Source organism: Amborella trichopoda, chromosome 1 (genome assembly GCF_054954075.1).
Source record: "Amborella trichopoda isolate Santa Cruz 75 chromosome 1, AtrichopodaSantaCruz75HAP2 v2.0, whole genome shotgun sequence".
In the NCBI taxonomy this organism is placed as follows: domain Eukaryota; kingdom Viridiplantae; phylum Streptophyta; class Magnoliopsida; order Amborellales; family Amborellaceae; genus Amborella; species Amborella trichopoda.
In genome coordinates this window covers 6,580,261-6,602,611 of record NC_142336.1, presented here as the reverse complement: position 1 = coordinate 6,602,611, position 22,351 = coordinate 6,580,261, and the positions used below count along the sequence as shown (strand labels likewise).

General features: G+C 35.5%; 2 protein-coding genes across 2 annotated transcripts; one reads left to right on the top strand and one right to left on the bottom strand.

Annotated features, from left to right (window-relative positions):
* Positions 1 to 1,225: 1,225 nt before the first annotated feature.
* LOC18426187 (putative aquaporin SIP2-1) lies at positions 1,226 to 4,484 on the top strand. The gene is made up of 4 exons (XM_006832845.4): positions 1,226 to 1,857; positions 3,329 to 3,589; positions 3,976 to 4,149; positions 4,284 to 4,484. The coding sequence occupies exons 1-3, from the start codon at positions 1,570 to 1,572 to the stop codon at positions 4,144 to 4,146; spliced, it is 720 nt and encodes a 239-aa protein (XP_006832908.1). The 5' UTR covers positions 1,226 to 1,569; the 3' UTR covers positions 4,147 to 4,149; positions 4,284 to 4,484.
* A 4,218-nt stretch (positions 4,485 to 8,702) lies between these two features.
* On the bottom strand, positions 8,703 to 21,536 carry LOC148783508 (proteasome subunit alpha type-3). Its single transcript, XM_088859496.1, has 11 exons — positions 21,466 to 21,536; positions 21,255 to 21,382; positions 21,092 to 21,131; positions 20,842 to 20,925; positions 16,119 to 16,192; positions 15,828 to 15,914; positions 15,584 to 15,668; positions 14,629 to 14,675; positions 13,925 to 13,990; positions 9,370 to 9,460; positions 8,703 to 8,939 (listed from the first exon to the last, which is right to left on the bottom strand). Exons 2-11 carry the CDS (start codon positions 21,356 to 21,358, stop codon positions 8,868 to 8,870), a joined length of 750 nt encoding a protein of 249 aa, XP_088715622.1. The 5' UTR covers positions 21,359 to 21,382; positions 21,466 to 21,536; the 3' UTR covers positions 8,703 to 8,867.
* Positions 21,537 to 22,351: the final 815 nt, after the last annotated feature.

Sequence of the window (22,351 nt, the reverse complement as noted above, 5' to 3'; positions counted from 1 at the left end):
ACGTTGAACTTGGTAAAATGAAATGGTTGAATAATTGAAAAATGAGACTATTCAGTAATGCATAGAATATTGAGATTACTCATTGAAAGTCCGGTGGTAGATCTATAATAAAAAAAAGTGATTGTCCACCTTCAAATAGTGCCAAGAAATGTGGTTTCAATATCAAAAATCTTTGCGAAAGCCTTAAAATATCTTTTCATATCTAATTATAAAATTTAAAGCTTCAAAAATAATGTAGATTGAGCATATCCATGAAAATCATGAAAATTGACGATCCAAAAATACATTACAATATATGCTATTTCCAAAACTTGAAATCCATTTTTTTCTCATCTCCATGCAATTTGAGGACATTTAGGCATTGAAATTATTTTCGAGGTGTGCTCTAATTTGATTGTTTAGAGCCTCGACTCTATATAAACTTTTTCCATAGAATTATTACGTTTAGTTTTCAAAATTATTTTATTTTTCCATATTCATGTTCTCCATGTTAAAGATTATATATTTTCTAAAAATTAGGATTGAATTCTATGGCAAAAATAAATTTATTAAGAGGCCCGTATTTTTACATGTGCGGGTTTGGCCGCATGCTAACCGCAACTTTTTTTATCGTTTTTTGTTTCAACCCATTGAACTAAATTCAAACGGAATATTATTTCGGGTCCGTGCGTGGGATAGGATCCCTAGGAACTTACTCGCCGCTATTGTCTACTGCCCTGCCCCAAGCCTCGATAGCAACGGTGGCAATGGATCCGACTAGACCCAAGACCCCATCGGTACACCCAACCTCTGGTCAGGGTACGGGTCAAAATTTTAGACCCGAATACCATTCGGGTCTGGTTCAGATTTAGCTGAACCCAACCCCTACCCATAGTCAAGGGCTATACGATGATAATCAATGTGTCTTTAGATACTCGCTAGGTGTTTATATTGTCATAATATTGACGATATTTATAGTATTATTGGCAAAAAAAAAAAAAAAAAACTCATAGTCATTACGTATATACCCCGATAAATAAAGAGTAAAAAAAAAAAAATAATCCCATAGTCATAAGGTGGCAATAGATTCGACCATACCCAAAATCCGACAGGTCGACCCAAGACCCGATGGGTACGGGTAGGGTCCAAGTTTTGGACCTGACTGCTATTCGGATCCGGTGCAACCGAACGCAACCCATTGCCACCCCAGGCCAAGGCCCAGGCAGAGGCCCCGGCCCAGGCCCAGCCCGGATGCTTTCTCCTTTCACACCGGAGCCTTGTAGGCCTGTCGCAGTCTTTCCATTACGGGAGCCTACGCAGAAAAAGAGTGTTGCCCTTCGTCTCTCTCTCATATGGTGGCTGAAATCATATCTATATTTTTTACAGAGGAAAATTCAGAGAGAGAGATTGAACTCACATGTCAATAAATTAAATTCAAAATGACTTTGACGAAGACCATCGTTGTCAAGTCTTGCACAAATTTTCTCTCTCTCTAAAGTTGAAAAGCAGTCTGTTTAAATCGCCAGGCATGAGCATTACCCAGAAAACCCCATAATTCACTCAATTCTATAGCCAAAGTTTTTGAGAATAATGGACAGGAGCGTCCATCTGATTCTCTGTGATTTCATTATTTCCTTCTTGTGGGTATGTTCAGGGGCCGCCATTAAGCTTTTTGTGGTCCAATTTCTAGGGTTAGGGTTTGAACCCAAAGGGGAAATTCTGAGATGGGTTCTTGCCATTTCTGCCATGTTTTTGTTTGCATGGTTTGGGAAATTAACTGGAGGTGGGTCTTATAATCCCCTCACTGTTCTCTTACCTGCCATTACTGGTAGCTATCATGCCTTGCTTCTCACTATAGTGGCCAGGATTCCAGTTCAGGTATGTTTACTACTACTTGTTTCAGTTTGGTATCTTTATATCAATGGTTATTCCTATTAGAATTGCTCTTGATTGATCGTACTTTGGCCGAAATTTGGTTTTCGAGATGATTATATGACTGTTGAATGATAATTCTTCGATTATAGTGAATGGGTTAATTAGTGAGTAAGATCCCATTTTTTGGTTTGGGAAATCTATACAATGACACCGTTGACTTTTGATTAAAGAAGGTCGCAAACATTATTGACCATTGATTAAAAAGGAGGTGGCAAACATTATTGACCACTAGATGTAAAATTGATATTTGATTGGATACAAAGTCTAAAATAAAATTTCTCGAATGTTGTCACACACTTTAATCTATTGGATTTCATATTGAGCTGAAAATAATTGTGACCAGCTTATACTAACAGTAAATACATAATCTTGTTTGTTTATTTTTCTTTTAATTTTTTGTTGTCCTTGGGGTTTTGTAACTTTTTGGCTTTTCAACTTGCTTATTTGTGATTTGTTTGCCCATTGGTATCATGATGGCTAGTTATAATCAGTCTCTCTTTTGTGATACTGATGGTGTTTAAGAATTGCCAAGCCAGCTCGGGACCAGTGGGGTGTGAGTCCAGGTCTAAGATTCACCATTTTGCCCAGTTCCCACCAGTTCTCACAGTAATTTTTTTCTTTTCTTTTAAAAAAGAACAACAAAACCTTGGAAAGTGAGCTCCATGGAATTGACCAGAATCTACTAATTCCATTTGTGTTTTGTGTTCTTTGGCACTACCATTTACTAAACTTGTATATCAGTTCACAGTAAAGGTATTTTCTTTTGGTGAGTTTGTTGTCTAGGTCTCAATTTCGTAGAATTTTGATGAAGCGGCCATAATTACTCTATTCTATGGAGTGTTCTTATGTTGTTGATATTAACTTCGAGTGTATACTAAAAAACATGAGAAATAACTATCCATAACATTATGGTACTTAAAAATCACATGCTTTTTCTTTCCTTTTTTTGCACATTGGTTGGATCATAAGGAATAACGTACCCTGTCATAACTCATGAATTCAATTCCCTCTCTTTCCTTTTTCATGGGGTTTTTCTCTTTAAGTAGAAGATGTCTAGTTAAATTCTTTTATTTTCTTTTGCTTCTTTTTATTTTTGGCAGTCAGACATATTGAAAAAGCGGTGTCCATGTTGACAAGTCATAAGATATCAGGTATTCCTTCAAAACATGAGAATCTGGTTTACAACAAGTTTACAATGTCGAAATCTTTCGGCTTTTTCTTCGATTAACATTAGAGTTTGGCAGGTCCTAAAAGACTTAGTGGTTTTGCATTTATTTGACGAGAAGTAAGAGGATTAATGATATAGAAAAGTTCAGAGTTCAGACACACGACAATAGCTACCTGCACGATATGATTATACTTTAGGCCAGAAATGTCTTTGTGCCTAAAAGTTTTGTTTTATGGTTCATTACAGGCATTTGGTTCTTTGCTTGGGGTTAAATTTGTGGTCCATATTTTGCCCCAAGTGGGTTATGGTTATCGCCTGAATGTGGATATGCACAAGGGAATGCTGACAGAAGGGGTTCTCAGCTTCATTATTGTGATGGTTTCACTTTGGCTCTCAAAGAAAGATGCACACAATTTCTTCATGAAAACATGGATTTCAAGTATCTTCAAACTCTCTCTCCAAATTCTTGGTTCTGATTTAACTGGAGGAAGCATGAACCCAGCCTCTGTAAGCACTTGATATCTTCTTTACTTCTCATCATGGGTTAATGAGGCATATTGGTAGTTTCTTATTTTATTGTACACAACACATTCATAACCAAAAACAGAAAAAGGAAAAGAAATACATGTTTATAGTTTTTCATTTTAGTACATAAAACCATTCCTGCCTAAATTGTTCAAGGGAAACTATGCTGAAATGGACTATGCGAAACCAATGAAGATTGGGTCATCACCATCCAATGAAATGATGGATGGTGATGGAGATAGTGAGGTTCCACCCTCTCCAATGGACTACACTTCTCCCTAATACATTGGATTTATTTGGCTAGACAAATATTTTATATATATTATGAAAATATTTGTTTGGGTAAACAAGTAATGCAATCTTGGCAGGCATTTGCTTGGGCACATGCTCGAGGCGATCACTATACAAAGGAGCATTTGTATGTGTATTGGCTTGCTCCCATTGAGGCAACACTCTTGGGGGTCTGGATCTTTAGGTGGCTTGCTCAGCCTCAAAAAGAACAAGTAGATAAGACGACCAAGATCAAGAAGAGCGAGTAAAAGGTAGATATGTGTTAGTTCTCCTGTCTATCTATTGGGTTTCTGGATCATTAAGTTTGATCTGGTTATTGCTTTTAACTTTCAAGTGTCGTTGCAGAGTCTCTGGCAATTAAGGATTTGATGGAATTGTCTTGCAGGTGTCTACAAAGTGCACTATCATGGCTTAGGCCTCTAAGCTTCATTGATGGAACCACCTAGGCAAACATGGTGTATTTTCGCTGACTTTAGATCCATTGTGTAAAAATTGTGTAAATTGATTGGTTGGTTTATCAAAGGCAGGAACATTTTTTCGTTCATGAATCGTAAGCAAGAAGGAAAAAGAATGTGGAATTGTCTCATGGTTGTGGCTTTGGTTTGTTGGGTATTGGTTCTGAAGCATGAATATTTCCGTCGCATTAAGGTCTATCTTTACTCTTCCATGTCAGTTTAAAGTGTATGATATGTTAAGTTCCATGGTTCTTTGCTTGGTAGAGGAGAGAGAGAGAGAGAGAGCCCAAAAACCAACATCCACGAAAGAACACTGAAGATCTCACAGGCGGGTCTGGGAACCAACCAGTTTAGCAGAAAATATGTGTCAAATTACAGGGGAGTCAAGAATTAACAGCTTAAAAACAAAGTTATAGGGGAGTCTTAAATTTGGAGTGGATGCTTCATTCTCCAATAATAGTAAGTGCCAGTTTCTCAAAAAATTTGCACCGATAGAAGTGACTTCAAGAACCAAAATAGAAATGAGAGAGAGAGAGAGTTCAGATCAAGAAGTGTTCAAAATACTAATGAAATAAAACCAGTAGCAATCTTGCAAATATGGTGAGATGACTGTATTTTCTCAAACAACTGAAATCAAAGGCTCGTTTGCTTTGCCTTTGTTGGGCTGGCAGTCATGGTGACGCATTTGCGCTTCCCTTGCTACCTTCTAGAACCGAAGTAGCTATTAGCACTAGTGTTATCAAGATCGTCGGACTGGTCATTGGACTAGTGAAGGGTTTGGTCAAGATAAAATTGGTCTGATTACTATTTGTGAGGCAGCTTAACTAGCTTTTAAAAATATTAAAAAATTTAAATAATAGTTAAAAAATATATGATATATTAGAAAAAAATTTGGCCACTTTATTTGGCCGTTTGAACCAATTGAAATCAGTAGGCCCAGCCAATCAAAATTAGTTATTTTGATCGATTTTCTATCAAATCTAATTTTGGCTCTCGATCAGATTGACTAACGCACCAACGGTCCAACCAGTTGGACGGTTAGTCTGGTCTAGTCTTGGTAACTATGATAAGCACAAATTAAATTAAGTTTGGTGGACAATAAGCTTGAACTTGATTAAGGATGACTTGATCAAGGGAAGTTACATGAAGTCTTAAATAAGCCACACGCTATGAATACAAATGACATGCGCATGAATAAAGGCAATAAAAAACATGGAAAATATCATTCATGGGAAACTCTTCAAAAAATTATGAGTTAAAGGACTCCAATTATCATTTAAGAAGTTATTTTTAAAAATTTTATTTCGATGTGCTTGACAATACATCTTAAAGTATCTAAAATTGCTTTTGTTCAGAGTTGAGAAGCTTGAATAATAAAATTTGTTTTTAATAAGGTTGATTGTGGGGCCTAGATGACCTCACCAATCACCATTTGAGTTTATTAACTACAACTTTCGCAAGAATCTTGTACGTAAAGGAAAACAGGCGGATGGGTCTAATATCCTTGAAGGATTCCATGTATAGATTTTTAAAAATCAGTGCAATAAATGTGGAATTTAAAGCTGTAGAAGCCATCGAATTCCTCATAAAACTGCTGAAAAGAAAACAAAAATTCTCCTTTCAATATCTCCCAAAACTCTTGTAAAAAGGCCATCAGAAATCCATCTTGGACCGGCGCCTTATGCTGAGGAAGACTAAAGACATCCTCCTCAATATTTGCCAATGAAAAAGGTCTCTCCAGATACAATACACTTATAGAAGATGGCCTTTTAAAAGGAAAATGATTAATAGAACGGCTTTGAAGTGAAGGCACTTTGGAAAAATGAGACAAAAGCCCCCAAGGATTTGGATGGAAGTAATAGTGTTCGACATTCATCAAGAATTATAAATGACGTAGAAATATGTAATATTATTGTCACGCTTTTTAATCCACTTAGGTCTAGACCTTTGCAACTAATAAACTTCCTCCTCCTTTAAAAGATCCGCTGATTCAAATTTCAGATGTTCCCTTTGAGAGCTCTAATATTCATTTAGACTACCTTAACGTTGCTTCAATTAATTTAACATTTCCAAATTGTTTGAAACCCCGGTTATCCTACTCTTCAGATTCCAAAATTTAGCTTTTGCCCATTGTTTAGGTCTATGTTTCATCGTTTTAAGCTGATGAGAAATCCTAAATCCACACCACCCATCAGTAATAGTATCGGTCCATATTGAGCGGACTTCATTCCGCAATGATTTCTCGCTCAACCACATTAGTTCAAACTGAAATAGTGGTCGGTGTCTAACATAATAGGGACATGATCCGAAGTCCATTGTGGTAGAGCTTTGACCAAAACCTTTTGAAAAATAGATTCCTAGTCATGTGATACCAAAAATCTATTCAATTTGGACAATGGCGGGTTCGGAACTAAGTTATTTGACCAAGACTGCTTAATGACAACAACAAACTCACCCCTCTTTCCTGGTTAGGAATAGAAACAAGCAGACAGAAAATTTTGTGTTGTTCCTTTTGTTTACGTCCAAATTCGGGAGAATCTCAGTAGAAATTCTCTATAATTTATCTTTTAAACCAAACAATTAAAATTATTGGTAGAAATAGAAATAGCGGGTTACTTCGAATTACAACATGCAAAAAGTTTGATATGTAGAGACAGATTTCTCCCTATAAATCATCGCAGAGCCGGCTTGAAATCATGCAAAAACCAAAAAAAACATAGAAAAACCTAAAACTAAACTAAATTGAAGTAAAAGAACAGGAAAAATATTATTTAAACTAGAAATTAAATTTGTTGGCTTTGATACGAATTATGGAGTATGGGTATAATGTACTGGCTAGGATGGTCCCTAAGGTTTAGAATTATGGGCAGTTTTGTCATTTGACACCTAAAGCCTTATGACAAATTATGTAACGGAAAAAGTTTATATAAGGATGCAACCTTATAATGTAGAACTACGGACGCACCTCAAAAATCCATCGGAAAAGGTAGTTTTATGTTGGAAAACCCTTTTAATGATCATCTCGACATCGAGATGTATGACCATGAAAAATAAAAAGATTTTAACTCTAAAAAATAGTGCATTTTACAACATGTTATCTACACCGTCTATTTTCAAGATTTTCATATGTTTATAGATCTACATGATTTTAACCATTTTTGAAATTTAAAATTTTATAGTTAGATATAAAAAGAGATTTTGAGATAATCCTAAGAACATTTTACATCAAAATTATATACCATGATAAAATTTGAAGGTACACCTTACCTCTACAGCTACGGATGCATCCGTATACCAAGTGCACCCTTATGTAAATACCTATATTGTTCCTAATAAGGAACCTTACGGGCAATATGGGGAATTTTTTTTGTTAGTTTTTATGTTCAATATGGGGAATTTTTGTTAATCTTTATGCGGAAATACGAGAATGAAATGAAAATTGAAGAGTAAAACTTCAACCATTATTTGAGACTTCGTAAGGGTTTTCATTGTTTTGAATGATATTTTGTTAAGGGTTTTCATTGTTTTGAATGATATTTTCTTGTTTGCGTGTTGATCTCATTTTTTACAATATTAGTTCATAACCAAAAACTCCTAAAAAAACCTAAAAACTATATAGAGGGAGCTATTTGACTTCAATTCGGCAATCCATTAATATCGATCCAAATAAAAAAGTCCTTGAAAATTTCAAAAAAATTAAATATTTAAGAGAGAAAATGTAATAAGTACATGTCTACCATTTCACAAAGTCCATTTTAGGAAAGAAGGTAGTCTTAGATCAAGGCCTCGAGGGAATTTGTCCCAATGAAAAAATCCAAAAAAATATATATATATATATACATTTAGAGGAGAGAAAATTTAAGAAATACAGAGTCTCCTCTTTCACTAAAACCATTTTAGGAAAGAGCAATGGCGTTAGATCAAAGGATGTAAGGAAATTTATTAGACCCTAAAACTTTAAATGCTCTTATCTTCACCAGTTGAATGATTTCCAAATAATAATTTTCAAAACTTAACGGATAGGATCTATAGTTGACAGCCGAATTTCCTCTCATGTTGAAATGTAGGTTTTAGCTTCTGTTTCAAAACTTTTTAATATTCAATGAGCATATATATAAAATTCAGGATCAATTAAATTCTGACCAACAGAATTTTTAAGAGTCTTCACTCATGAGCTAATGCTCTATTAAGTTTGGCTTATGCAGTATTTTTTGTATCATCATTATCATCCCAGCCTTATCTTTTTAGGATCATGCTCATATTTTTTGTATAATAAATAAGAAATTACACAAAAAACACAGTTCCAACAAATTTCTCACCTTAAACACAAAGGACTAAATTCATAGCCATTTTCTCAATTCTTTTCATAAATATCTACTTCCCCATTGTCCACAATATTTCTTTTTTTTCTTTTCTCCAATCTCTGAAGAACTATAAAATCCTCACAAGAGACATTGAACAAAGCTGAAAATTCCGACTTAAAACAAAAATTAAAGGAAATGAAATCAATGCAATTAATCAGCATCCATTTCGTCTTGTGCTGCCTTGGCAGCCGCCTTTGCTGCCTCCAATAAATCATCAGGAATCTGAACAAAATAACAATAATGAATATACATTAAATAAGCAATTTAAATAAAGAGAATTTTTATGGAAGGAAATTTCAAGTATTTCTGTTCCCTTCTGTCTATGAAAGCTTTTGGGGAATTATTGAACCAATACAACTCGAGGTAACAGGATAACGTTTGGGAGATGATTTCAGGAGCACGATTGAGAACGTGAGACCACGAGATAAATGGGGTTTTCAAGGAGATTTGCCAGGTATAAATTATTTGCTCCTAAAACTGCAGGGGAGAGAGAGAGAAAGAGAGAGAGCGAGAGAGAGAGAGAGAGAGAGAGAGAGAGATGCCATAACTCTCTTTTGAAAAACAAATAAACAGTGATGGAAATAGATCATTCATGAACCCACATTTATAGTTTTCAGAAAGAAAAACATGACCTACTGCCTTTTTAACTTACCTTCTGGTGCTGGCGGTTGGACTCATCACAGATCCAGCTCATCTCCAATTCAAAGGCCTTGTCCTTTGCCTCATCATGTACTCCATAGATTCTGCCAAAGCAAAAAATATCGCATAACTATCAATACCTATTTTTATGATTAGATCTTACTACAAAAAATTTATGATCTCATGAAATATTGAGCATAGATCATTTCATATTCATGGGTGAGCACCTCTGTCACTACAATTCTAGAAGAGATTCATTATCATCGAAAGACAAAAAAACACCTTCACGGTAATCAATGGTTCATTTCAAGAATTCATTTCGCACATTTTGAAGATGCAGCAGATGCTTATGCATTCCATGGAGGAAAGTCCAAATCAAAGTGGAGCGGAATTTGCATCAACGAGCTGAAGATGATCAATAGCAACAAGGTCAAGGAGAAAGCCTGGTTCTATAGGATTATTAGAACATGGGCTCCCCAGTGTTACTTATTTATTTGGAAGTCAAACCAATGATTTACCCAAAACCAAAAAAAAAGTTGTCAAACCAACGGATAGTGACATATAGGGGTTAGTGACCGCTATTTATGGACAATCTAGGGTTTAGGAAGGTCATTAGTTGTTTTTTTACTTTTCCTTTTCAATAATTTCCTTCAGTTGCTCAAAGTCTCAAACTAGTAAAAACTTGACAAGAACTCTGTACTGTGAATGGTGCTAGATTTAACTCTTATTGCATGACAGGATGGAAATGTTTTCACAAAGAAATATCTAAATCCTGGAAGGATAACTAAATTGATACTAACGAGGAAGTCGAGATCTTAACCGAAGAGAAAACAAAATACAAGACGAGTCTGAGAACTTTAACTTCAGCCATCTAAACCTTGACCACTCCATTAAGCCTCTCTCAGTCTCATTAGCAGAGCATCAAAAGATCTTCAAATAGTGTTTATTCACAATGGAGCAGAGGGATATTGGATTAATTTGGTCTGTTATGAGGTATTTTGCAAAAAGCAGATGAGGGATTAGGGGAGGAAGGTTAAGGCAAATAAACAAAGAATTATAGTTGAAGTGCATCAGAGGCCAACAAGGAAATTTAGACCTCATGACGTGCGGTTGTTTGGTGTTAAGGGACTAAGCAGTAAGGGAGGAAAAGTGAAAGCAAGGTTTCAGGTGTTTGGACCTCAAGGAATGGAGTGGGTCCAATTTCCGAAAATGGGGAGCTAGATACACAGGGTTGGGGTCTGTAGAAGCATTGATCTTTGAAGGTCATAAATTTTTTCCTTTGGTCCATCTAGGATCCAATTACCCAATGGGTCCAATTCATATATCATAAGATGCTACTTCATTTTTAGAGCTTGAGCACTTCTCCAAAGCACGATGGCATCTTTTAGATATGTGGCACAGTAGCGATATTTGGGAACTCTGGAGAGAAATATAATCACAGGCATGGCCACATGCAAGATGGTAAATGATCAAATCCAAATGAAGCATGGGCATCATAAATCATGGACCTAGTCAGGAAGGCAGGAACTGCTTTTAGAATTAAGGCTCCAGAAGGGAGGGTTGAGCAAGGGGCCATCACTTGGTGCGACGCTAAAAGGCTTGGATAGCCCGGGCAAGAGTACAGGTTCGAGTCCTGAGAGCAGCCACTTTGTGCATAAAAAGCTAACGGTTAGGACGTTTCCAGCCCACCCCTCCGAGGACCAGCACCAGGTAGTCCAAATTACTTCTTAACTATTGAGAATACATAAAGCTACTAACCCTAGTCTTACCAAGTGTTCGTGGTGGTTAAGAAATCAGTTCACTTTTCCATATATGGGAGGTTATAGATTCAATGGTTGTATCAAGGATTCTACAGTAAGGTCATTTAAGATTTTTCTTGCTTCTCTTTTTAGCCCCTTGACAGTCGAAAGGAGCATGCTCAATCCCATTTGGAGGTCCATCTTTTGTGCCTGAAATTGCAGAGAATGTGTGAACTAGTAGAGATAGCCCACTTTATATCTCTTTATCAATTAGCCAGTTTTGGCAGATATATTTAGGCACAAGCAAACAAAGATAGAGGATGATATTTGTAGCATAACTATTTACGATAATAACATATCATGAACATCAAATATACCCTAGAAGACCAGACTGTCCACTCGGTACTCGGTCAAAATCCAACTTAAATATATGACGGAAAGTTTCATATAAAGAAAACATGCCTAGACCAAGCAACCCAATCAGATTATCGGTGTAATTTTATTTTATTTTTCTGAAACTGTTAACTGTTGTATTACTAAAGAAAAAGGTACAAAGGTGAGAAGTAAAGAAATGAACCCACAGAAAGGGCTCCCAGTACAAAAACCCTGAGGGGTCCAACAAATGATATCGATCCCCCTAAGGGATCTCAAAAAATGCTATACACTTTGATCTATGAGTGCAAGTGTACAAAAAACGAGAGCGGCAATCACTAAGGTGACGAAAAAGGTTCCCCTAGGATGCACCAGTCCGCAAGGCACCCTCCCTAGCAAGGGAGTTGGCAGCTGCATTATCCTCCCTCCAAATATATATCCAGGATACAAGAAGATCCCTGTAAATGTGGAAAATTTCATTGAAAATGTGCTCCAATCTCCAGGGGCAGGGTGAGGCTTTAGAGGCCCAAGAAATAACATTCATAGAGTCCCTCTCAGCAACTAAATTGATGTTCCACAAAGGATGTAATGTTTTATATGGAACTTCTATCATCATTCTCTTAATCTTATTACCCGAGTTCAACAGTCCCTTCTTGTTCTCTAATGCTAGAAACAATTAATGTTGTAGCTTTATTTGGCTGTGATATCAAAGTAAAACCTCTGTGATAATAACAAAAAGACAGAATAATGCTTATCCACAAATTAAATTTGAGTTTCTGCACAATCTATAGAAACAAGACAGATCTTCATAGATGAGTCCGAAACAGTACGACTAAAGTCATGAATTTGTATTCTTATCTTGTTGCTCCCCATATGGAACACGCATGCCAATTAATATAGCCAGTAAACTATGTACATGACATTTAGAACAAAACTAGCTAATGGCACATGCATTGCGTGATGCTATAAAACTAAGATGGAAACTTTATTTTCCTGGAAAGCTCTTTAATTGGAATATTAAATGATTATTTTTTACAAGTTTTCCTTATTTTTTTTATTTTTTATTTCAATTTCATACTTCCCAGGTACAGTAAGAAACGAGAGCCAACCCCAAATAGTTGGGATAAAGCTCTAATGATGATGATGATTTCAATTTCATACTGTACGTGAGAAAGAAGTATTGAGAATGAATTGGGAGACGGAGAGAGAGGTTAGTTTGGTTAGAGATGATGATAATCTAGGAATTTCAACAATCAGTAAGTTTAGAATGTGAGAGAGAGGAACGGAACGAGAGAGAGTTGAGACAGGACAACTAAAAGAACAAGAGGGAGGAATATTACAATGAGTCTTTGGATGGAAGTCCTACTTTCTCTCAAAAGGCTGTGTTGTCTCCTACAGTGGAGTCGGCCAGTAATCAGTCGAGAAGTCATTCGATTCTTGCGCAAGAAAATTAATTAGTTGCTTTATTCAGTCATCTATTCCCTTCCCACCCATAAAAGGCTGATGGTGGACTCGCGGTACTTGGGCTAGCCAGTAAGAGGTGATTGATCTGTTCAGGGGGTTTAATCATTGTTTAGAATGTGAGAGAGAGGAATGGAAAGAGAGAGAGTTGAGACAGTTCAACTAAGAGAACAAGAGGGAGAGTTTTAGAATGAGTCTTTAGATGCAAGTCCTACTTTCTCTACACTTTGTGAGAGAGAGAACGAAGGAGTTCACTCGAGTTAGAGAGAGATATAACAATAATTGTGATAGAGCTAATCTTGGAACCTTGAACTTATTCTTCTAAAGATTAGATTTAGGTTAATGAGAGGTTAAGAGGAGCCATGGAGAAATTTTGAAACTTAGACTCCTATTTACTCCCCCTAGTAATAAAAGGGAAAGCTTTCTATGTTCCCCCTACAACATAGAAGTTCTATCCTCCCCCCTACCATCCAGCCATCCATTTTTATCAAGAGAGCCACTCACCGTTTGATCTTAGATCCGATGCCTCCATTAAAAAATGGACGGTTGGATAAGGGGGAGGATAGAACTTCTATGTTGTAGGGGGGACATAGAAAGCTTTCCCGCAATAAAATACAGAGATATTAGAGTCCAGCGATGAAATAAAAAAATGCACATATCACTGCCTGCATAATAAATGAGAAACATATATATCCAACAGACCTTGGAAAAATCATAATCCATTGAATAGCCACAGTCCATCTAAGAGATGGACAGTGATGGAGAGAGAGTGCCATCCATTACGGCCACGTCCCACTGTCTCCATCGCCATCCACAGGAGATGTTACTAACCCCCATGTATTATTGTTTTCATAGTCCAATCGTCCATTATATTTCTGCATACTTGCCTAGTAAATAGTGTTGGAGCTACCTGCTATAATAGTGCAAATAAACGTTTGCAATTGGCTAAGTAATACAAAGTTGAGGAAATCAAGCATCAAAGACAGCACAACTTACATCTTTGCAACTTCAATAACACCTTCCCTGCAGCTCATTTCAGATAGCTTCAGCTTCTCAATCTCACTGCTCACACAACAACCCATTTTAATTCAGATGTCAGAAAATTTGCGGAGACAGAAATCCATGAAAAGGAGCATAGCATCTCCATGTGGAAAATTATTAGAAAATTCAGAAATCTATTTCATTAAAAACATTGTAAGTATATGATAACTAAACCATAACTTTCTTGATAAATACTTGTACTACATTAGTAAATGCTTAACTTTTCAGGTTATTTTTTGTTTTCTATTGAGAATAGTTAACTTTCATTAACTTTCAGATGTTAATGTTTGAAGAATTGTCCTATGCCTTAGTAATCATTGCAACCTATAAAAGGAGTAAGGTCGACGACATATGAACTTCAGAGGGGTACCCATGGTAGCTTAAGAAAACAGCAAAGGTCATACCTAATACAGAAAAAAAATGGCAGTGGTAGGTAGTTTTAGGTACTTTCATCACTGTAAACCCAAAAGTATTTTTGTGTACTTTCACCATTTTCTTAAAACCCGTGCTGGTTTTACAAGCATTATTGAATGCGTTAGCATTTGGTACTTGTGGTATTCTCAAATTTCCTATAAACAGAAATGCCAAAGCATTCGACCATGTAGTTACGAACCAATTTACCAATAAACCCAAATTGGGAAAGTTTACAACAAGCTTACGTTTTAGCACCCTGTCTGCCTTTCCCAATTGCGGCCCCAAAGTACCTCTGTCCATAGATTAACAAACACAACTAATTAAAACTTGTAAAAATTACGGCTGCATGGTAGAACATACCATATTCTCGAATAACATTCATAGCAAAAATGGAACACAAATGAAAAGTACATGCCATCATTCTTTCTGAAAAACTGATATTAACAAGCAATCATAAAAACAGAAAGCAAAAGTTTATATAAGATTGCCACCTTACTTGTAGAAGTAAGGTTTATTTAAATGTAGATTTGACAATATCTTAAAAAGACATGACACCGTCCAACTCCATGATGGAAAAACCGAGCGATCTAACCAGTAACCGCCTGGTTAGATTGGAACTGGCCAGTTCCAATTTCGGGAGGTTTTGGTGACCGGCCGTTATTTTAAAAAATAAAAAAAAATAAAATAAATGTATATAAAATCCCAAAAATAAAGAATTTGGTTTGCAATATATTTTTTAATATTTTTTTACATTATGGTAAAGATTAAAATTGTTTTGGTCATTAATACTCACTTTTATATTTTCCCATCTTTTTCAAAAAAAATTTAAAAATACCCCTAAGCACAAATTGATTCTTTAAAATCCATTTTTTTCATTAATTTTCAACTTCATTTGAATGTGTATTGTTTTAATCACTCTTTAAATGCTTTTCATATTTTAATAGATTTTTTTTGTATCTTTTTTATTTTTTTCAACAATATTTTGACCGCTCGGGACTTGCCCGGTTAGAACGTAGAATCAACCGGTTTACCGGTTAAACCGCTTTTGGCCCCATGTCCAGTTAACCGTTCTGGTTCGATTTTGGGAACATTGGGTCCAACTAAAATGGACGGTGTAGTTGCGGTTGCCACCTTCTACAAATCACACCCAAATAGAAATAACAACTCTACAAAGGAAATATAAAAACAGTAGATACTCACATAGGAAACTCCGGAAGGTTCAACCATGTATAGCTGTGGTCCTTCTCTGTCATAACCTCCAAGAATAACTCCACAACCAAAAGGTCTGCACTAACAGTCATACTTAAATTAATTGAAACACATGCTCGATCTTATAGAAGCACAGGGAAAATATATATAAAATACTATACGTTATCTCAAAATAAAAATAGGGAAAATGAATGTTTTATTACTTTGGAAAGGAGTGATGAGAGGTATTTCTGACCTTAACCACCAATATAGTGTGCAAAGATGTACATAGCTAGCAACACGCTCAGCAAGTTCCTTTACGGGGATCGGCTCACCATAAACACTGCAATATTAGAAAATGACACCGCTTGGTATTAACTTGATGTGATGTGGCATTACATATATCATCACCTACGAATATATGCATCCGCAACTTCTAAATAACACTAGCCATCAGAGAAATTTCTTTTCTGTCCTTCGAATTGAATCGGAAAAAAGCTTGAGGTAAACAATAAAACTGTAGGGGATTGTACTTTGAATGACTAACCTTTCGTAGTTGATTGCTTCGGATTTGGCACGTGCAACAATTTGCCTGCCATCTGCAGCTAAACCAGCAACAGCCTGTATGATTGCATTAAGGCAATTAAAAAAAAGGTGAAAATGAATATGCACTCAATGAAACAAGTACTGGAGGATAAAACAAAAAATCACGAACTAATTTATACTGGCATAAAGTAAGAACATAATAAGATGCACTAAACTTTCAAAAGTAAGAAGCAAAAGTTATTAAAGGGGGGACTGATCAGAAGGCTCAGAGTAGATGTGGCAATCCCCTGAATATTGCAAAGAAATAATGGTAATTTTGCACAAGGGAGGGATCTCACATGGGGTATGTGCACTCCAGATGTATCTCACTTTTTCAGAGGGCAAATAGAATGGAAGACAAGATACCAAATCTGGGGGTATTTAAGGATAAACATAGATACAGGATATTTTGCAACCTTAATTAGCTTTTTTCTTTATCTATTTGCACTATAATCTTAAACTCCTTGCAACAATAAGATATGGGTATGATACCATGCTTCCACAGCAGTATAGCGTACATCCTAGAAGACCTGATTGGGAGTATTTTTTCCATCCAAAATTTTGGAAACCACCTAAGAATCACTAGATTATTTTCAAAAAAAAAAAAAAGAAATTTGAAGTTTGAGTTTTCTAACACTTAGATCTCACCCTGCAAAAATTGAACACTACGTGTTCAATCTTGAGACATTGTCTTTTTCAAACAGAGAGTGCAATTTGGAAATTTCTTTTTACTAATGTTAGTCTGCAGGTTGAAGAGTTTACATGCCCAAAGTTTGGGGTCTTAAAATTACTCCTAGACTGAGTTTTACCTGAGTGAGAAAATGGACAGTAGACACCCATGGGATCATGAGGTCTTTTGGCATAAGATATTTTAACAATAAAAAGAATGTAAACTGAAAGAAGGATCTAGAAACACCATTGTTTCCTCCTCCTTACTTCTTCTCATTCAGCGTTAGAAAATTTTGATTATTCATACCATGATGTATGAACTTTTTCACCCCCTTGCAATAATAAGAAGAAAGTCAATTGAAAAAAAGGGTCTAGCTGCATCATAATTTCCTTCTTTCCCTTGCTTATTCTCCTTCAGCATTAGAAAAGTTATTTGTCATATTTTCAACAATTTCATTACAAACGAGCCATTTATCTTCAACTCCAAGACAAGAAATATATAACAATGTGAGTATTGATTGATTCAGCGAGCCATTCATCTTCAACTCCAAGGTGAAGAAAAGAAAAATCAATAGTGTGACTGCTGTTGGACTCCTTGGACAAGTGAATGAATAGTGATGCAACATATTTCAAACTATTACCCAGTTGTGTGAAAGAGTCACATAAAATAACTTAACTTCCAAACCCTTTGATGAGTCAAGGAAGGGAATCACAAGATATTGAAATTTTTAAATGAGATTGGTTAGAGAACCCATAGAGGCATTCAACGAGCTACCCATGATACTCCTTGGCTCCCAACTAGTCCCCAAAGAATATAAAACTTGGCTCATTAGACAAATGTGACCAATCCAAGCAACCAAATCATATGCTTACCATAAGAAGATAACTCAAAATCATGTGCAAAATTCAAGGGGGGAAAAAAACAAAGTGCCTTATGAGAAACTTAAAAGCTCTTTGCATTTGGAAATGATGGAGATCAAGAGCTGGATGATTCAAAAAAATTATTTTATTATTTTTTTAATTTCATGGATGTTAGTGTACATCTTGTTTTCTTATTCGGGTTTAATTTTTGCATAATTATAATGTGGGGTTAATCTCCAACACTTAGTTTCTATTTTTTTATTTTTTTGCTACTCATGAGTACTGTTCACGAGTTACTATTCACAATCCTCTTCATGGGTTACTATTCATATGGGCATTTCTGGAATTTTTAATATTTTTTTGGGCTATTTTAGAGTCTTAAATTGTTTACTTAGATCTTAAGTTAATTTTAGGATTTCATATGCTTATAAAAAGCGGGACATCATACTATGGGATGCTTATGTTTTTTTGGGGGGGATTAGTAATGTGATGCTTATGTTGTTGGAATGAATTTTATTTTATGAAAGAAAAAAATTCATTTTCTCTTGACTAGATTTACAACCATGTTTTTTCTCCGTTATTGCTAATTTTTACTCTTCCTTCAATTTTTCTACATCAAATTGGTAACAGAGCACGGTTCATATAGAGATTGTGATGGATGGTCGTGGAGGTATTAGCTGTAGGGATGTTGATCTGATCCGATTACCCAAGGAAATCAACAACTTGACAAAGAAGGTTACACAATTGTTGCGCAAGTGAGAACAATAACAGTGTGCCCTAAACGAAGACGAATATGCAGGGACAAATCCAAATTGTGAGGGTTTTATGGAGATTGGAGCGAATAAGAGCCTAAGTCTGAGTGGGAATGGACTGATGACGAGTCAAGTTATGTAGAGATGGGTTTGATGTGCGATGGTATTCACATAAGCTGCATAAGCATAATTTTGAGGGAGAAACACTAATCCAATCTTCAATTGGATTCAATATTCAATTGACATAAGCATATTTTTGTGGGACAAAGCCTAGACTTTTTGTTTCTTTGTAACTCCTTATACTTATAATTAAAGGTTAACTTTCTCAAAAAAAGAAAAATTCTTCAATTGGATTCAATATTCTTTGAATAAGTGGATGGTCCCATCTTTGATAGTGTTCCTATCTTTGACAGTGATAAAGAACCAAGTGATCTTACCTTTGATTGTGATCCTATTTTTAATGAACCATTTGATGAAAATGAAGAACTTGGAGTTCCTATTTATGACGAAGAACAAGTTGTAGGCGATGGTGATGGTCGTTGCAATTATAGTCATGGCTACGATAGTTATGGTGGTAAAGAGGTAAAAGAGAAGGAAACTGGATGCAGTGACCGTAAACAGCTCTTTTCTCTCACCAATAGTGGGGCTGACCTTTCCTGTTACCAATTAGAGGATTCCATACCACAAAGGCAGGCTACTATAGCTGGATGTACCAAAATCCTCTGCAAACTTATTTCAGGATATTTTCGAGGAATTTTTTTTTTTTTTGAACAAGGTTACATAGGAATGGAACTTGAGACGTTGGGCTATGAAAACCTAGTCTCTACTGTCTTTACCCAAGCCCACTTCCTAATATTTTCGAGGATATTTTGATTAGGCCTATATAACCTATAAGTCTCAGGATCAAGCCGTAGTCTCAAATGCGCAATATTCGGGTTAAAAGGGACCTAGTGTTAACAGGAGAATTCTCTTAACCCATTTCAAAACTCGAGGGCGAGTTTTCTCTAACCAGGGGAAATGATGGGGATTAAGAGCTAGGTGCTTCAAGAATTTAATTTAATTTTTTTAATTTCATGGATGTGAGTATACCTTTTATTCTTTATTGAAGTTCATTTTTTAGGAATTATAATATGGAGTTGATCTCCAACATTTAGTTCTATTTTTCTATTTTTTACCATTCATGGGTATTGTTCATAGGTTACTATTCATATTGTTGCTCATGGGTTAGTAAGCATAGAGTATTTCTGGAAATTTTTAATATCGTTTAGGGGTATTTAGAGCTTTAAACTGTTTACTTGGATCTTAAGTTAAATTTAAGGTTTTATAGGCATATAAAAAGGTGAGACGTCACATTACGGGATGCTTAAGTTATCTGAATGAATTTTATTTTATGAAAGAAAAAGATTCTTTTACTTGAATCTTAAGTTAAATTTTTTGCATCAGGAAACTAGAGCAAGAAATTTGAGAGGAAGCCAAGCAACGTTTAAATATGAATTACTGCCTTCGAAAGCAGGAGACCATCCCAAAAGAAACTCACTTTTGACTCGTATGCATTTTGATGCTTTTTTCTTTTTACTAGTGGTTGCCCTAGACCTCAAACAAAACCAACATGTTGCAGTAACAATAGAGGTAAGATACTACACGATCTCCATGTCTTTTAATGATATTCAAGCTCATTACCCATATCATATAGCCCAAAAAAACCCTAGGTAGTTTCCATCACAAACGCAACTTTTTTTGCAAGCAACACAATTTTTTTTATTTTCAATTTTTTTCACTAAGATTTGTTTCTAATTTATTGGTGTAACACAAAGTTTCAAAGCTCCCAATGGAAGCAATACAAACTTTTCTGATTGGTAATAAGAAATTTCAACGCCCAATTGAACCATGTGGAACTTTTAGGATAGTGCACATTTTAAGTTTATGCAGCAAATTCAAGACCTTGAGCAACTATCAACAATTGATCAGTAAAAGAAAGATATAGGTTTGCGCAAAGTTCTCAGGCAAGATATATTTATCTCATCCTCATAAAACTGATCAGAGCTCCTAAAAATACCCATGTAGCAAAAATCTGAAAAAAAAAAAGAAAAAGACCCATGTACCTGCATCACATGTTACTAGAAAATAAAATAACCTTTTGTAAAAGTAAGTCCATATGTTATTCTAGGTTAGGAGGTTATTCAAAACATAGAAAAAGCATCAAGGTAATAAATTCTACAAATGACAGGAATAATAGGGCATAATATAAGTTGCAATTCAAACAAGCGTTACTAGATAGATGTGACTAAACATAGACTAGCCAATACTATTGTTCTAAGAGAGGGGGAGGAGATCAGTGTATAATAAATAAACTTCATGTTCAAACTAATTTTCTCAAAAAACCATAAACCCTAGATACAATACCATGCCAGAATGTCGATGAACTGAATGAATTCTTCGATTGGAACCCGCCAACATCATCTTCGAAGCTACAAGTTTCTCGACACCCTAATAAAACCACCATAAAAATAAAACCATTCTTTCATAACTACATGTGAAGATCATTAAACCAATAAACACAAAGTCACAACAAAGAGCTAAAACCAGCAAACCAATGAAACAAAAACTGGACCTAAAACAAAAAACCATGAACAGAAAAAGAAAACCCACTAACCAGAACAATGCCATCCTTGCATTTAATTCCAATAACAGTCCTGAAACAAAAATTCAGACCTTAAAATAGATTCAAAAAGCAATTCAAACACAGTAAACACAGAAGAAATAACCCAAAAAATTCTCACAAAATATAAAAAAAAACTAAAGAATAAAAACCATACCCGCTATTATCAACTGCTTTAGCAGCATATTCAATTTGAAAAACGCGACCATCTGGTGAAAAAGTGGTCACTGAAAGATCATAACCAGTGCCGATGCTGCTCATATTTTCCGATTTTTCTCCTTTTCCCTGAAAATAAACAGTATGAATAATGAAAAGAATGAAATTATAATATATATAAGAGAAAAATAAATCTGGAATTTTAAAGTAACCTTGGATCTCAAGAAATGAAATTTTAGAGAGAGAGAAAGAGAGAGAGGAAAGAGAGACCGATAAATGGAAGAGGGACGAAGGGGTGGCGACTTTAAATAGAGAAAAAGAGCTCTCCTCAGATATCTCAAAAGAAGCCCTGTTAGGATGATATATATCTGAAACGCCCTTGTACACTGATTTAATTTGGGCGTTCACCCGTGAGGGCTTTCATGTTAAACTGGGCGCAACTATTTTGGTAGTCACTCGAGACCATTTCTAACACATGGTCGGGCACCCGAAAAACATGGGACAATTTTTTATCCAAAATTTTCCGGAGGGTCTTTCACCTATTCACCATAACAATTTCAAAAAAGATAAATAAACAAATAAATAACTGAATAAAGTTATTGAGCTCTTAAGATCTGGTGATGTGTTAATGTTGAGATTAAAAGTTTATATTAGTGCGAGGCTCTAAACAATCAAATTAGGGTGCAACTCAAAATTTTCACTAGAAGGGGTTGCTTTCATGCACATATATCTTCTAATGAGTCATCTCGACATCAAGATACATGGACATAAGAAAAAATGGATTTCAAGTTTTGGAAATAGTGCATCTTATAATGCATTTTGGATTGTCAATTGTCAAGTTTTCATAGATCTGCTTGATCTACACTATTTTTGAAGCTTTAAATTTTATAATTAGATATGAATATATTTTAAGGCTATCTCAAAGATTTTCTCCATTGAAGCCGCATTTCTTGATACTTTGAATGTGTGCTTTACTTTGATTGTTTAGAGTCTTGGTCCTATACAAACCACCCACAAGTAAACCAAGAAGAAATGGTTGATGAACACAAAAGGAACACAAAAAATAACTTCCAATTCCATTGATGCTAAACAGAGGAG

Coding starts and splice junctions, on each gene's coding strand:
- LOC148783508 (XM_088859496.1), bottom strand. CDS start 21,358: ATGAGCAGCATCGGCACTGGTTATGATCTTTCAGTGACCACTTTTTCA. Junction 21,132..21,254: donor AAAGCAGTTGATAATAGCGG/GTATGGTTTTTA, acceptor TTTTTGTTTCAG/GACTGTTATTGGAATTAAAT. Junction 20,926..21,091: donor GCAAGGATGGCATTGTTCTG/GTTAGTGGGTTT, acceptor TGGTTTTATTAG/GGTGTCGAGAAACTTGTAGC.
- LOC18426187 (XM_006832845.4), top strand. CDS start 1,570: ATGGACAGGAGCGTCCATCTGATTCTCTGTGATTTCATTATTTCCTTC. Junction 1,858..3,328: donor TGGCCAGGATTCCAGTTCAG/GTATGTTTACTA, acceptor GGTTCATTACAG/GCATTTGGTTCTTTGCTTGG. Junction 3,590..3,975: donor GAAGCATGAACCCAGCCTCT/GTAAGCACTTGA, acceptor CAATCTTGGCAG/GCATTTGCTTGGGCACATGC.